Source organism: Pristiophorus japonicus, chromosome 7 (genome assembly GCF_044704955.1).
Source record: "Pristiophorus japonicus isolate sPriJap1 chromosome 7, sPriJap1.hap1, whole genome shotgun sequence".
Lineage (NCBI taxonomy): Eukaryota > Metazoa > Chordata > Chondrichthyes > Pristiophoridae > Pristiophorus > Pristiophorus japonicus.
Genome location: NC_091983.1, coordinates 210,670,539 through 210,685,441, shown reverse-complemented (window position 1 = coordinate 210,685,441; position 14,903 = coordinate 210,670,539). Strand labels below are relative to the sequence as shown.

At 44.1% G+C, this 14,903-nt stretch overlaps 1 protein-coding gene and 1 long non-coding RNA gene across 11 annotated transcripts in view; one reads left to right on the top strand and one right to left on the bottom strand.

Annotated features, from left to right (window-relative positions):
- The window catches only part of LOC139267436 (bcl-2-like protein 11), a 39,872-nt gene extending 38,672 nt beyond the window's left edge, over positions 1-1,200 (top strand). For 3 of the 4 annotated variants that reach the window (XM_070885758.1, XM_070885756.1, XM_070885755.1), the window contains one exon: positions 129-1,200. In XM_070885758.1, coding sequence (XP_070741859.1) covers positions 129-224 — 96 coding nt within the window. In that variant the 3' untranslated portion in view covers positions 225-1,200. The remainder of the gene's footprint in view (positions 1-128) is intronic. The other variant, XR_011593901.1, reaches the window with a different exon arrangement.
- LOC139267437 (uncharacterized) overlaps positions 1-14,903 on the bottom strand; it is a 584,220-nt gene that overhangs the window by 19,761 nt on the left and 549,556 nt on the right. The gene's annotated exons all lie outside the window — the stretch shown is intronic.

Sequence of the window (14,903 nt, the reverse complement as noted above, 5' to 3'; positions counted from 1 at the left end):
TTGGGAAAGAAAATACAACATTCAAGACACACATGTAGTATAATACATGCTGAAATATTTTTTGGGGAGGGTTGAGTGTTTTCTAAATTTTATATTAATAAAGATCTTTAAATCTCTTGTGATTACAGGCAAGAAACCACAGACCACCGAATAACCAGAATGGAAATGTCTGGCACTGGGTAAACATCAACATACTGCGCAGGCGAAGGATCAACGGCGTGTGATCGATTCCCTCTTCAGTTTTACTTCTGAAAGGAAAACCAGCAAATATGTAGCCCCTACCATTCAAAAACAGACTGGATGGCTAAAGGCTTTGGCAGTTTCAATCTTTACTTCTAACTTTGGAGAGAAATCAAAGTTTTCTTTTTCTTGTCTATGTGTATATAACGGCATTAAAGTGCAGTCATCTGATGGAACGGACATTAACTGAGTGGCTGAACCACCTCTGGGCTGGGCCCCATCATTTCGCCGAAGTTCACCTGGATGGCGGCTGTCGGCACGGACCTTTTGTCAGGTGAAACCGTCGGAGCAGTTCAACGGTGGATTAATTTTGAGCTACAAGTGTTTTCTGCAGATATTGGAACCTGAGCCAACAAATATCAAGAGCTGCCGTACATTTCCCCTAAAACACAATCAAACACAATCTGAATTGTTTCCATAACACACCCTTTTTTTAAAAAATCGAACACAAAAAAATGATGTGCCTCCCCTGCAGCCCTGAGATGAATGGAAATGTATATGTGTAAGTTATTTTGAACTGACTATTTATTAGGTGTAGAGCATCTCATGTGTTTTTCTGGTTTGTTTCCCCTGCTCCCACTTTCCTCCATCCTCTGTAACCCATTGTCAGACTAAGCCAAAACACACTCTGTCTGCAATTTTCTTTTCTTTGGCTGTAATTTTTGCTTAATGTTATTTAATTTTGGTTCAGTTCTTGTAGTGTTTTCATATGATGTATAGAACCCAGTATAAATGTAGCAAATGTTAAGCAATTCCCCACACCTTGCCCCACCACCCTTGTGTTTCCCCCCTCCCCCCATTTTAATTTGATTTTCCTTCCTTGCACTGATGACTTGCCAGATATCTGAAGGGGGATTGACATTTTTAACTGTGCAATACTGCTGTACATACCTGCAAAATATTTTGCCTCTTTGTAAGATTGAAGTCAGATTCTTTTCTTATAATAAAAATCGCTAAAAAATCAAACAGTAGATTCCCTGCAGTTTTGGCTCGGCTTTTATGCGACTGGTTGTTTATTAGCCCACTAACACTGGTTAACAATTATAGCGACTTGGGCAAAGTACTCAATCAATTCTCATAGGCAGTCCCTCCAAATCGAGGAAGACTTGCTTCCACTCTAAAAGTGAGTTCTCAGGTGACTGTACAGTCTAATACTGGAATTACACTCTCTGTCACAGGTGGGGCAGACAGTCATTGAAGAAAAGGGTGGGTGGGGAGTCTGGTTTGCCGCACACTCCTTCCGCTGTCTGCGCTTGTTTTCTGCATGCTCTTGGCGACGAGACTCGAGGTGCTCAGCGCCCTCCCGGATGCTCTTCCTCCACTTAGGGCGGTCTCGGTCCAGGGACTCCCAGGTGCCAGTGGGGATGTCGCACTTTATCAAGGAGGCTTTGAGGGTGTCGTCGAAACGTTTCCTCTGCTCACCTGGGGCTCACTTGCCGTGTAGGAGTTCCGAATGGAGCGCTTGGTTAGGGAGTCTTGCGTCGGGCATACGGACGATGTGGCCCACCCAACGGAGCTGGTCGAGTGTGGTCAGTGCTTCGATGCTGGGGATGTTGGCCTGATCGAGGTCACTGACAATGGTGCATCTATCCTTCCAGTGGAGGCTAGTACTGGAGCAAAGTACTGAGGCAAAGTAATGGAGACCATCTGGTGCCCATGGAACTGTATCTCAGTCAAGACCCTCAGGAAGGTGGGAAGGTAATGTGACACTAATTTCAATTTCGGATCAAGATCTGGCCTTCTGTCGCAGAGATACCTGGAGACATACAATACTTTCTACCTTTATGTTCTACATCATTCAAGCGTGAGACAAGAGTCATAGGAACAATTCAAGGCTGATCTGCACCTCAACTCCCATTTTCCTGCCTTAGCTCGATAATCCCTTGATAACCTTGCCTAACAAAATATCAATCTCAGTCTTGAAAGCTACAACTGACTCAACGTCCACAGCATTTTGGGGGAGAGAGTTCCCAGTTTCTACAACGCTTTGAGAGAAAAAGTGCTTCCTGATTTCCCACTTAAATGGTTTAGCTCTAATTTTAAGAATATGGTGCCCCCTTCTCGATATCCCCCACGAGAGGAAATAATTTCTTTGTATCTATCCTATCAATTCCTTTAACATTTTAAACACCGCAATCAGATCACCTTCAATCTCCTATACTCAAGGGAATACAAACCAAGTATGTACTTTTTATAGCTGCCTACTGGCTTTTGGCCATTTGCGTACATGGACACTCAAATCTCTTGTCCCTCCATAATCCTAGGGGGCGAAATTGGGTGCCTTTGCGCCCCCCACCGCGGGCGTTACAGGGAGCAAATGGCTTTGCGACTGGGCGCGGTGACATCATCGACTCCCGCCTTATTCGGTGGGAGTTTCGCGGCGGCGCTACAGCGTTACGCCCCAATCTCCTTCACCCGGAGATCGTGACATCATCACCATGCACATCACCCCGGACCCGAAATCGAGTTCCGCCCCCTGCAGCAGCATCGGGTGAAAACACCGATGGCTGCAGGGAAGCGTGCATCAGGCAGCCGCCCGCTTCAGGGCGATGCTTAAAGGCGAAGTTGTCGAGGTATGTAAAAAAAAAAGAGAAGTTTCCTTCTCCCTCGCAGCTTATTTCGCGAGTTGCTGACTGCAATCGATCGGCTCGGCACTCTGCTTAAGTGCATCAGGCTGATCGCAGGGATCACAGCTGCTGTCGTTGAGAAGATAAGTTTGTTTTTCCTTGTAGAGCCTGCAGCGATGGCCTTTCCCTTTAAGGGAGGGAAGGAGCCTTTCAACGTGGCACCGTTGCATGGCCCAGTGTGCAGCATTGCTCCACTCACTGCCCCACCTGCTGTCGATTGCGCTCCAGGAAGGAAGTGGAGTGTCTGATTTAACACTCCCACTTCTTTCTTGGAACGCAAACGGCAATTCTTTTTCAAAGTTTGAAATGATTAGTGCCTGCCACTAATTTTTCAAACTTTTAAAAGGTAACGCCCCAAACGGAGCGATATCCAATCTTACCCTTCTAGTTTCTTATCAGTTAGAAAACACTCGGATTTATATTTCTTGGGTCCAAAGTAGATGATCTCAAGACATGCCCTCATTGAACTCCATTTGCCTCAATTAATCTGTCTTATGTCCCATTGTAACTTCCTGCTCCCATCTGCCCTACTTGCTGTTCATCCTAACTCAGTGCCATCTACAAACATGGTTATACAACAGTCTATTCCTTCATACAAGCCACTAATAAATATGGTGAAAAGTTGAGGCCCAGAACAGATCCCTGGGGAACACTACTTGGCACTTCTTTGGCAGTCAGACTTCCTACCCTCGATCTCACTCAGTTTCCTACCTCCCAACCAATTCCCAAAACGCTCTCATTTTTACTAATAATCTCACGTGAAAGCATATCAAATACTTTCTGGAAGTCCACACAGGTTTTTAAGGTAAATTTAAAGGAAAGTAGCCATCCCTAGATGTACCCCATATATGTATTTTTGACGTTCTTGTCCACCATAATCTTTAGCAGACTGGTTTTCACCCCCCACTTTCAATAGGCAAACAGTGAAGTAGGCAAATCAAGAGTGAGGTATGCTGAGGGATCCCTCAGATCACATCCCATTACTTCCCATTAAAGTAATAAAGGGGATGTTGGATGTGCTAGGAGATCTCTCGAACCTTGTGTACTTCTCAAAAGTATCTATCTGCATGGTCAATCTCGTCTCCAGATCACGTTTAAGTGGAACAGTCTATATGTTATTTACTTGAAAATGGGTTTCCATACATTTTTAAACAAATGTATTATTCATATTCACTGGGTCTATTAGTATTTTAAAAGATTTCAGTGTTAAGTTAGGAACTAGATAATTGTGGTCAGAAGCTTGTGATGCAGTGTACTTTTTGTTGCAAGCATCATGTGAGTTTTATTCCTCTTATTATTTTAAGCTACGTAACCTTTTTATATCTACAGATTGCCTATTCAGAAACTATTTTAAACAGTAAAGAGAAACAAAATTATTGCTGCTTGAAACTGAATTGGGTTAAATGTCTTCTGTGTGGGCGGAAAGTGCTTTCGGTTCCAAATCAACGTTTTTGAATACATTTCGTTGTGGTTTTACAAAAGAACTGAGTTAGGATTGTTTCAAATATTCAGTTGATATGTTTATTTTAGTGGAGTGTTTCCTTGATATATATACACTGCATACTGTTGCTCCACCAGCCAAGTGCCAAGTGGTTATGTTGGTAATACTGTACCACTGGAAGGATTGGTTGAGAACGGTCGTTAAAAATGATCCAATTCTCGTTAAATCGTATTTAGAGTCCTGCACCCTTGCATTATTGCCATGCTGCATGAATCCTCAGCTCAGGGACTGGCTTTCATGACCACATGGATATGTCTCAATGCCAACTAACTAATGAAAGATCAAAACGACAGTTCCATTTTGGCTTATTTTTGCTGATGATACATCTTTCAGGATTTTGGTGTGATGAAAGTCTGAGTAACCAAATCCAGTCTATCTGTTGTCTTCCTGCATTTCTACTTTCAGAAGAAAAAATGGTTTTAATTGTTTCAGGCACACAGCCCCGGCTGAGCAGTGAGCAATAACTTTAGTTAGTAACGCCACAAGAAAAGAAACCCAAAAAGTCCATTTGGCCAATACTGCAAAAGGAAGTAGAGTTTTCTGGATCTGTTCTGTCTCCATACTGTGCCAGCGCCAATCCTGTATCCTTCCACTCCCTTGTCAGAAACTTGTCAATCTCCTTCTTATCAAGGTCTCACAAATGGTACTTTCACTCTACTTGGGAGTCATTTTATCCCATAAGTTAACTTTTTCTTACTCATTCTCGGGATGTGGGCATTGCAGTCGAGGCCAGCTTACCTATTTGCCCTTGAGATTGTTAATCTCCTTGATCTGCTATGGTCCATGTGGTGAAAGTACTCCCACAGTGCTGTTAGATAGGAAGATCCAGGATTTTGACCCAATGACGACCAAGGAATGGCGATATATATCCAAGTCAGGATGGTGTGCGCCTTGGAGGGGCACTTGGAGGTTTCTTTCCCATGCACCTGCTGCCCTTGTCCCTCTAGGTGGTGAAGATGGTGGTTTGGGAAATCCTGCTGAAGAAGCCTCTTTCCCTCCTTCTATAATTTTCTCCCCATCTCCTTTGAGACACATCTCATCATCATCATAAGCGGTCCCTCAAACGAGGATGACTTGCTTCCACATGAGTTCACAGATGTTTCAATGAATGACCTGATGTTCCAGTCCTGAACTCCAGCTGAGGTGGTGGAAGATGCCTATGTGTGGATTTTTTTAATGTGTGGTGACCGTTGCACATTAGCCACCACACGGGCTTGACAGAGCTAGGCCTTTATCCAGTGGCAAGGGTTGAAGCAGGACCACTCTACTGCACGGACCTAGTGCACACACAGTGTGGGCAGGTTCCCCAATCCCCCATTTACTGGTTCCCCTCCCTTATCCCCCATTTACTGGTGCCCCTCCCCTATCCCCCCCATTTACTGGTGCCCCTCCCCTATCCCCCCCATTTACTGGTGCCCCTCCCCTATCCCCCCCATTTACTGGTTCCCCTCCCCTATCCCCCCCATTTACTGGTGCCCCTCCCCTATCCCCCATTTACTGGTTCCCTATCCCCCCCAATTTACTGGTTCCCCTCCCCTATCCCCCCCCCCCATTTACTGGTGCCCTTCCACTATCCCCGCCATTTACTGGTGCCCCTCCCGTATCCCCCCATTTACTGTTTCCCCTCCCTATCCTCCATTTACTGGTTCCCCTCCCTATTCTCCATTTACTGGTGCCCCTTCCCCTAGTAGTGTTTGTTGAGGGATAAATATCGGCCAGGATAATGCCACTATTCTTCAGATAGTGCCATTAAGCCCTTGATGTCCATCTGAGAGGGCGGGCCTCGGCTTAATGCCTTATCCGATAGACTGCAGCTTCAGCTCCTTCACTGCAAATATATATGGCCCTGGTGAGACTGCACCTGGTGTATTTTGTACAGTTTTAGTCTCCTTACCTAAGGAAGGATATACTTGCCATAGAGGGAGTGTAACGAAGGTTCATCAGACTGATTCCTGGGGTGGAGGGATTGTCCTATGAGGAGAGATTGAGCAGACTAGGCCTATATTCTCTAGAGTGTAAAAGAATGAGAGATGATCTCATTAAGAATTTTGTATGTTTCACAGGGCTTGACAGGGTAGATGCAGGGAGGATGTTTCCCCTGGTTGGGGAATCTAGAACCAGGGGTCACAGTCTCAGAATAAGGGGTCGGCCATTTAGGACTGAGATGAAGAGAAATCTCCTCACCCAGAGGATGGCGAATCGCTGGAACTCTCCACCCCAAAGGGCCGTGGAAGCTCAGTCGCCGAGCACATTCAAGACAGAGATCGACAGATTCTTGGATATGAAGGTATTATGGGGATAGTACAGGAAAGTGGAGTTGAGGTAGAAGATCAGCCATGATCTCACTAAATGGCGGAACAGGCTCGAGGACCGAAACGGCCCACTCCTGCTCCTAATTCTTCTTGCGGCACTGCACCAGGGGTTTCAGCCATCCCTGGGACCTCAGCCAATAGCCACTCTTCATGACTTGTTTTCATTGATTGCGCTCCTGCGAATCGCCTTGGGACGTTTTAAAGGTCCTATATAAATACAAGTTATTGGTGTTGAGTGAGTCTCAACGATGAATGTTGGTTGGCCACTCAATCACAGGAACATGACAACGGAGCCCAATCCCATCCTAACCTGACATTCACCCACCCACCTACAGAGGAGCAGGAACCCTGCCTGACTTATTTTTCCCCCTCTAATCCTTGGTGCACTGAGATCAATTATAGTGCTCCTTATGGTGCCCTAGCTAAGCTCAGCTGACTCAGCACAGACCAGGGATCGAAATTGGGATTTCATAACCTTCATGATTCAGCTGTTCTCCAGATAAACACACAGGGCTCAATTTTCCCCAGTTATGTGCACTGCGTTGTTGGCACGTGATGCTTTTTTTGGCCTGAATTAATATATTCAAGTTTCGCCAAAATTGTGTGCCAGTATAATTCAGTTACGATTTTTTTTTAGGTTAGGTTTTCTTTTAACCTTATTGGGAGCGTAACCTGCCACCCATGCCAATTCTGGCCATTTAAGCAGGTTTGGCCAGCTCCGATGTATTCCAATTTTTCTTAGGATGGCGTATGTGACCGCTGTGGAAAAACCTTCTGGGCAGTTAAGAAAATCGGCACAGGTAAGGAAATCAGCGCAGCAGATGCACTTCCATGGCCCGGACAGCAGCAGCAGAGAGGGGCGAGAGAGGGTGGGGGGAGGCCCTTCAGCCAGAGTTAGGTGCGGGTACCGGGAGGGGGAAGGCCCTTCGGCTTGGGATTTTACGGATACCGGCATCGGAAGGACCTTTGGCCTGGAATAGCAACGGGTACCGGGAGGGAGGAGGCCCTTTGGCTTTGGATTGTAACGGGTACCAGCATCGGAAGGCCCTTTGGCCTGGGATAGTAGCAGGTACCAGTGGGTACGGGGAGGGAGGAGGCCCTTTGGCTTGGGATTGTAACGGGTACCAACAACGGGAGGGGGAGATAGACTTTTGTCATAAACACTTCAATAATTTAATGGTGGTAAGTTGCTGCAATGTGTAAGGTGCTTGTGCAGGTTGCTGTGAGTTGGCTGTTGTATGTGTCACTTTCCAGCCTCAGCCCGCAGTGTGCCCCTGGGTACCCTGGCAAGCCGATCTTTTTGGTGCAGATCTTAGGCTCCACCCCCAAAGCTAAAGGACAGGCTAGGCGGTGCCAAAATCAACAATTCAAACGGGAAAACTTGGATGATTTTTTTTTGGCATAGTTGGGCCCCCAAAAAACGGGCTTAACTCTTCAAGTACGCCAAAAAAACAGCTGTGGGGAAAATTGAGCCCACCGAGTTGACAACTCTAGGTAAGAGGGATTATCTTGCATAAGATAATGGAGGCAAAATCTCAAGTTAATGAAGAGATAGTTGGATGCTGTCTTGCAATAACAAAGGCTTCTATAGAAGGTTGACCTGGATGAACCAAATAGCTTCCTTCTTCTGTACTTAACCTTTGTGAGATGTTGCTGGATTTTGTATCACACCTAGTTCATGGTTTTCCAATCATGACTCTTAGTTCTTTGCTTATTATCCTGGCATCTATCGAGCACCATTGTAGGAGCACCATCAACACAAGGACTGTGATGATTCAAGGTAGTCCAACATCACCATTTCTGAATCTGACCACCAGAGTCAGATCCAACACCAAAAGGCTTTTGTTCTACAAACTTTCATTATTAGTTCTTGGGACTTCCCCCATGCATTTAGCTAGACACTCTAATATTAGGCCTGCCATTTGCAACTGCTGCATCACAAAGCGGAGATTTATGTAATAATTGTTTTTTCACCACATCAGTCTTCTCTACGAAGTCTTCGGATGAAGGGTATTTATCTGAAACATTTCTCTCTCCAAGATGCTGCTTGACACACGGAGATTTCCAGCATTTTCTGTTTTTATGATAGTCTCTATTAATTGTAATACATGCCAGATATGTGCACATGGAAGCCAACATTTGTGATTAATTTTAGTAGGAGTTAATATAACTAAATGGTACAATTTTAAAGGGGGTGCAGGAAGAGAGAGATCTGCGGGTCTTTGAAGGTGGCAGAACAAGCTGAGAAGGCTGTTATAAAAAGGCCGATATAATCCTTGGCATAGAGGCATAAAGTACAAAAGCAAAGAAGCTTTATAAAACACTGGTTCGGCCTCAGCTGGAGTATTGTGGCTAATTCTGGGCACCACACTTTAGAAAGGATTTACTAGAATGATACCAGGTATGAAAGACTTCAGTTAATTGGAGAGACTACAGAAAGTGGGATTATTCTCTTTGGAGCAGAGAGTATTAAGGGGAGATTTGATAGAGGTGTTCAAAATCATGAAGGGTTTTATTCAGTAATTAAGGAAAAACTGGGACGACATGAAGAAAAAATTTACGCAGCGAGTTGTTATGATTTGGAACGCACTGCCTGAAAGGGTGGTGGAAAATGGAATTGGATAAAGGGGATTGGGACTAATTGGATAGATCTTTCAAAAAGCCGGCACAGGCATGATGGGCTGAATGGCCTCCTGTGTTGTATGATTCTATGATACCTATTTTAAAACTTTTGATTGTGTACAAAAGGAATACAGTACTCAGCAACTCTATACCTGAACATTTGTGCCTTGCTACATTCTCCCTACCTTCAAATGACTCATCAAAAATACCTCTCGACCATACTTAACTCTTCGATTGCTGCTTGGCATCCATTCGCTTAGCAAGGTTTCTAGGCTGCCTTCCTGATCTTAGCGAGTACCGGCACTTCTACATTCAGCTTGCAGACAGTTGCGCTCGACCACCTGACCTGGGAACAGTTGGCACTAGGACAGGTTTTACATAATGAGAAAGTGGTTTTTCCACCTGGTGGGAATTCAAACTGTGGTCTAGAGAGGAAGGGAGACTCTGCGCTCTGTTACTTTAATCAAAGGATTATATTCAACTTTGCATTTGTTTACAGTGCTGATTTTTCTCCCCAGCCACACTATTTTCAAACGTCAGTGCTGTCATATAGAGCTCGATTTTAACTTGCCTGCCTGGTGGGTGTGGGGGCTGGGGGTGCGCATTTAAACATGACTGGGATGCATACTTCTTCCTCAAGCAAGCTGGTCCTGAATCCAAATCACACTCGTCTTTAATATTTTGTGCCCAAAATTTGAAGTGGGAGCCAGAATGTTTCTACTTTCATTAATGAATATCTCATTTCATCTCATGATTCATCAATGTTGTTCTCATCCTTCTCTGACAATCACCATTATGGTTTTTCACCATGTTGTTTCAATAAGAGTGAAGACTGAGAAAGCAATTTGGTTTTCAAAGAGTTGAGCTAAAACGGCCTATGGCTTGATGCAATGGTCACATGTGTCCCATTTTAAGGACCCACCTAGACAATCGCTCATCAGGATTCCACGATATAATCCCAGTCTCAGTCCCTTTGGGATGAACAGGAAGTAAAACATCCATTTGCTAACTGATCCTACTTTGGATAAATGGCAAAGATAATTAAGCTGGGGCAAGTGGAAACTTGTGAACAGTTCCATGAAATGGGAACATCACTGAAGAAGATTTCCTTGAATCTACAATGGAGACTAAACAGGTAGAGGTAGCTGAGTCACCCACATTATAGTTCATTGCAACACTGTTTTAATGATTGACTGGTTGTAAATATATTCAGTACAAAATTCAAAACTAATGTTCACCTGATCTTTGAACATGAGATACTACGCTATTATAATACGACAAAAGTTTCTGAGAACAAAAAATGTAACATCTTTGAATTACATGTCTTGTTGTACTTCCATTCTATTTAACATTTTTTTTAAACTAGCAATATTCCAAACTCAGCTTCACCTCTTCCTTCCACAACTTTTCACAGACACTTGCAATCAAAGATAAGAAGATAACAATTCTATAAACCCTTGTATATGGCCAGTGCCTGTGAGGAGTACTATAATGAGTAGGTAGTATAATTGATGGTTTCTTTCGACAGTTTGGACTTTGTGAAAATAAAGTGCCCGAGTATGAAATGGGCATGCTTTATGAATGTAGCAATCCACCCTCCAGCACCCCCAAACCCCCACTGACCTCTGGGTGCACAAGAACACAAAATAGAGGAGGGAGGCCATTCACTTCAGCTTAACCGATCGGTACAAAAAAATAACATGTTATCTAATTGTATCTTCAATGAATCAAAGATTATTGGCTCCACTGCCCTATCACGTAGACCATTTCAAGTGCTAATCACACATTTGTTAACAGTAGTTCCCTTTTGTCAAATGTGTCATACTTGGATCCGCCTAATCAATACTAAAATATGGACCCCCGCCCTGAGAGGTGGAATATTAGCCTTTCACTGCATTTCTCATTTATCTATTGAGTTAACTTAACAGACATGATAAAATGCAAATGTCATAACAAACAAAACCTCCAAGAATGGTGTTAACAAATGTTTGACCTTTCACACTAAATAACATTAAAGGTATCTGCATTCTAGTATGGCGAAACAATCTTTTCGGGTCCAATTGGTAATGTTTATGAAACGTAGGCATTTAACAGGATTACCCACAGCCAACTTTCAATCAAAGCCTGGCTACAGTTGGAGTGTTCATCTCTCTGATTTACTGGGGGCCTTGATTTCTGTAGATGGGAACCTCCTGTTGATTTCCCAGCAATGCTGGTATTCATTAAGTGGCTAAATAGGTGGGAGCCCACTCAAGGTAAGTTCCTCACTTAAGGGAATTCTGAAAATTCAAACTAGGGAACCATGTTGATTTCTGGAGGCGTATAGAAGGAGGACCTAGTTATTTGCACTGTATTTCTGGCTGATTGGCTTTCCATTATCACATGACCTGATTGCTAATTGGTCCCCTTGGAGGATAACCCACACCCAAAAGTTTCCCTGGAGTGTGTAATTGGAACCGCCCAGCCCAAGTTCTGAGTGACTTTGTAAAGTGTAATTCGAGCCATTCTGACTTCAGAACACCCCTGCAAGCAGTCACAGAGAGGATAGAGCTGCACAAACCCAGCAAAAACTTCCCAAATCCCTGACCCAGCCCAAGTGCATGCCTTCCCTCGTCAGAGCCCCACTTCCGGTTCCTGTTTCGGGTCCGAGGAGTCTGCGCATGCGCGAGAGGCGTCGGAGGCGGAGTCCAGAGGACGCAGGCGCAGAAAAAACAGTGCATATAGTCACTCTGAAAGAATAATGACGCAAATCAGACAAGATAGGAAGGCCTCAGTGCTTCCCTAGCACCACCCATTGTGGTGCCAACCAAAAGAATAACCATGATAACGTTTGGTTAAAATTATTGACAGGCAGAATTTCAGAACCTCCCCTTTATCCTGAAGCATCTAATACGACAATAGCAGTATGTACAATATGCCAGCAGTCTCATTACATCAGTGTACGTTCCCATAAATGCCTTAAAAATAAAGATGCATTCTTGCCATTGCATCTACACTTCAAAGAGCAGCACATCAGAATAGTTCATTTGTACACAAAGACGTAAAATTACATGACTAAAATAGAATGCAACATAACAATTGGGAAATATCACAGATTTTAGAAAAAACAATAACAACGTGCTACCCTGCCTATAACCAAGAACCTGTGCTGTACAACAGACAGGGATACGGACAAAAAGCAGGGACATGGGACTAAACACGACTGCTCTTTCAAAGAGCCTGCACAGGCACGATGGGCCGAATGGCCTCCCTCTGTGCTGTAATTTTCGATGATACAATGATTCTTCATTTGTTTGGCAAAGTGAAAGCTCTGATTTATAAATGGTTAAGGCAATGAATCGATTGGCTCCTTGCCAACATCCAGTTCATTGGACAAAAGACACCCTCTATTGCCTCACCCAAATAGCCATTCTCTGTCTGCGAGCCTTGAAGATGAATGTTGGCAGACTATTTGGGGGTTGCGGGGAGGGGGGGTAAATGTGTTACATCTGAACCCAATCCTGTTCTCATCCAGCATACACACTTTCAGGGGTACTGGGTTCTAGTGCCCCACCACCAATGGGGCTGAGGTCAGTTAACTCAGCACAGACCAGGGAATCAAATCTGGGACTTCATGGTACAGGAGCTATTCACTACTGTAAACGGGTGAACCATCAAAAACCTGTTTCTATTGAACTATGTGGACTGACTGTTCGGAGTCCTTTTGATATTACAACGAGGCAACCATTTCCTAATTCATACTCATTAAAATACTAGCATTCTGACTGGGAGCCCATTTAAAACCAATTGAAGATCTCCTAATACAACTTCATAATGCACTGCAAACCCATCACCGGGCAAATTCTAATCACCATCGCATACACAATCTTGTGCATTTGGCCTTCATTTCCGCACACAGAAAAACTCTGCCGAGAAATGGAAATCCCTCACACATTTGGTTATTTTCACAGGAAACACCTCCACTTTCCTTCATCTTTTTGAAGTCTAGCCCACATTATAGAAAAGAAAATACAAAGCTCCAAACAAATCTACCTACAAAGAACATACACAAGAGAGACACTGGAAGTGAGGTTTCCAATCAGCTCGCATCCTGTCCGCTACTGCAATATACAGGATCAGTCAATTGCTGAAATTTGCTGCCAAGCTCCATAAAATGATATGGTGCCAATTCTAACTTTTTTTTTTTGCTCTTCTTTTTTTCCCACCAATCTTCTTCCCTCATCTCTGAAGGTGCTAGCTTATTGTTTGAGGCACAACTCCACGGGCACCAATATGTTGCCCAAAATTGCCATCTTTCATTTGTAAGCCTTGACAGCAAGTGTCGGTAAGCTACTGAACCATTGGGAGGGGGGCATCACAGCTGACCCTGCCTCCATCCCATGCCAAAATACATGCACTTCCAACAAGAGCCATTGGATTCCAATCACGAATAGGAATTCTGAATTATTTCCCTGGCCTAACTGAAGAAGGTTGAGGCCAATTATAGCAACCCAACTGGCTCCTGCCCAGGTTGACATCAGCCAAGTCAGCACAGATGGTGGACCTTCTCAGTCTGTACTTAATGCTTCAACTGGCTGAGCCTTCGAGACAACAGGGAACAAATTTGATCAACAACCTGTTGCACCAAAGTAACAATGAACAATAAAAACTCTATCCTTACATTGGTAAAAATTCAAAGGTAATCTATCAATTTCTTGGTACAGTAATGAAATCATACATTAACATTTTATCTATCTATTCATGGTGATGTTAAACATAGAAAATAAGTGCAGGAATAGGCCATTCAGCCCTTCGAGCCTATACCACCATTCAATAAGATCATGGCTGATCATCACCTCAGTACCCCTTTCCTGCTTTCTCTCCATACCCCTTGATCCCTTTGGCCGTAAGGGCCATATCTAACTCCCTCTTGAATATATCCAACGAACTGGCATCAACAACTCTCTGCGGTGGAGAATTCCACAGGTTAACAACTCTGAACATAAGAACATAACATAAGAACATAAGAATTAGGAACAGAAGTAGGCCATCTAGCCCCTCGAGCCTGCTCCGCCATTCAACAAGATCATGGCTGATCTGGCCGTGGACTCAGCTCCACTTACCGGCCCGCTCCCTGTAACCCTTAATTCCCTTATTGGTTAAAAATCTATCTATCTGTGATTTGAATACATTCAATGAGCTAGCCTCAACTGCTTCCTTGGGCAGAGAATTCCACAGATTCACAACCCTCTGGGAGAAGAAATTCCTTCCCAACTCGGTTTTAAATTGGCTCCCCCGTATTTTGAGGCTGTGCCCCCTAGTTCTAATCTCCCCGACCAGTGGAAACAACTTCTCTGCCTCTATCTTGTCTATCCCTTTCATTATTTTAAATGTTTCTATAAGATCACCCCTCATCCTTCTGAACTCTAACGAGTAAAGACCCAGTCTACTCAATCTATCATCATAAGGTAACCCCCTCATCTCCGGAATCAGCCTAGTGAATCATCTCTGTACCCCCTCCAAAGCTAGTATATCCTTCCTTAAGTAAGGTGACCAAAACTGCACGCAGTACTCCAGGTGCGGCCTCACCAATACCCTATACAGTTGAGTGAAGAAGTTCTC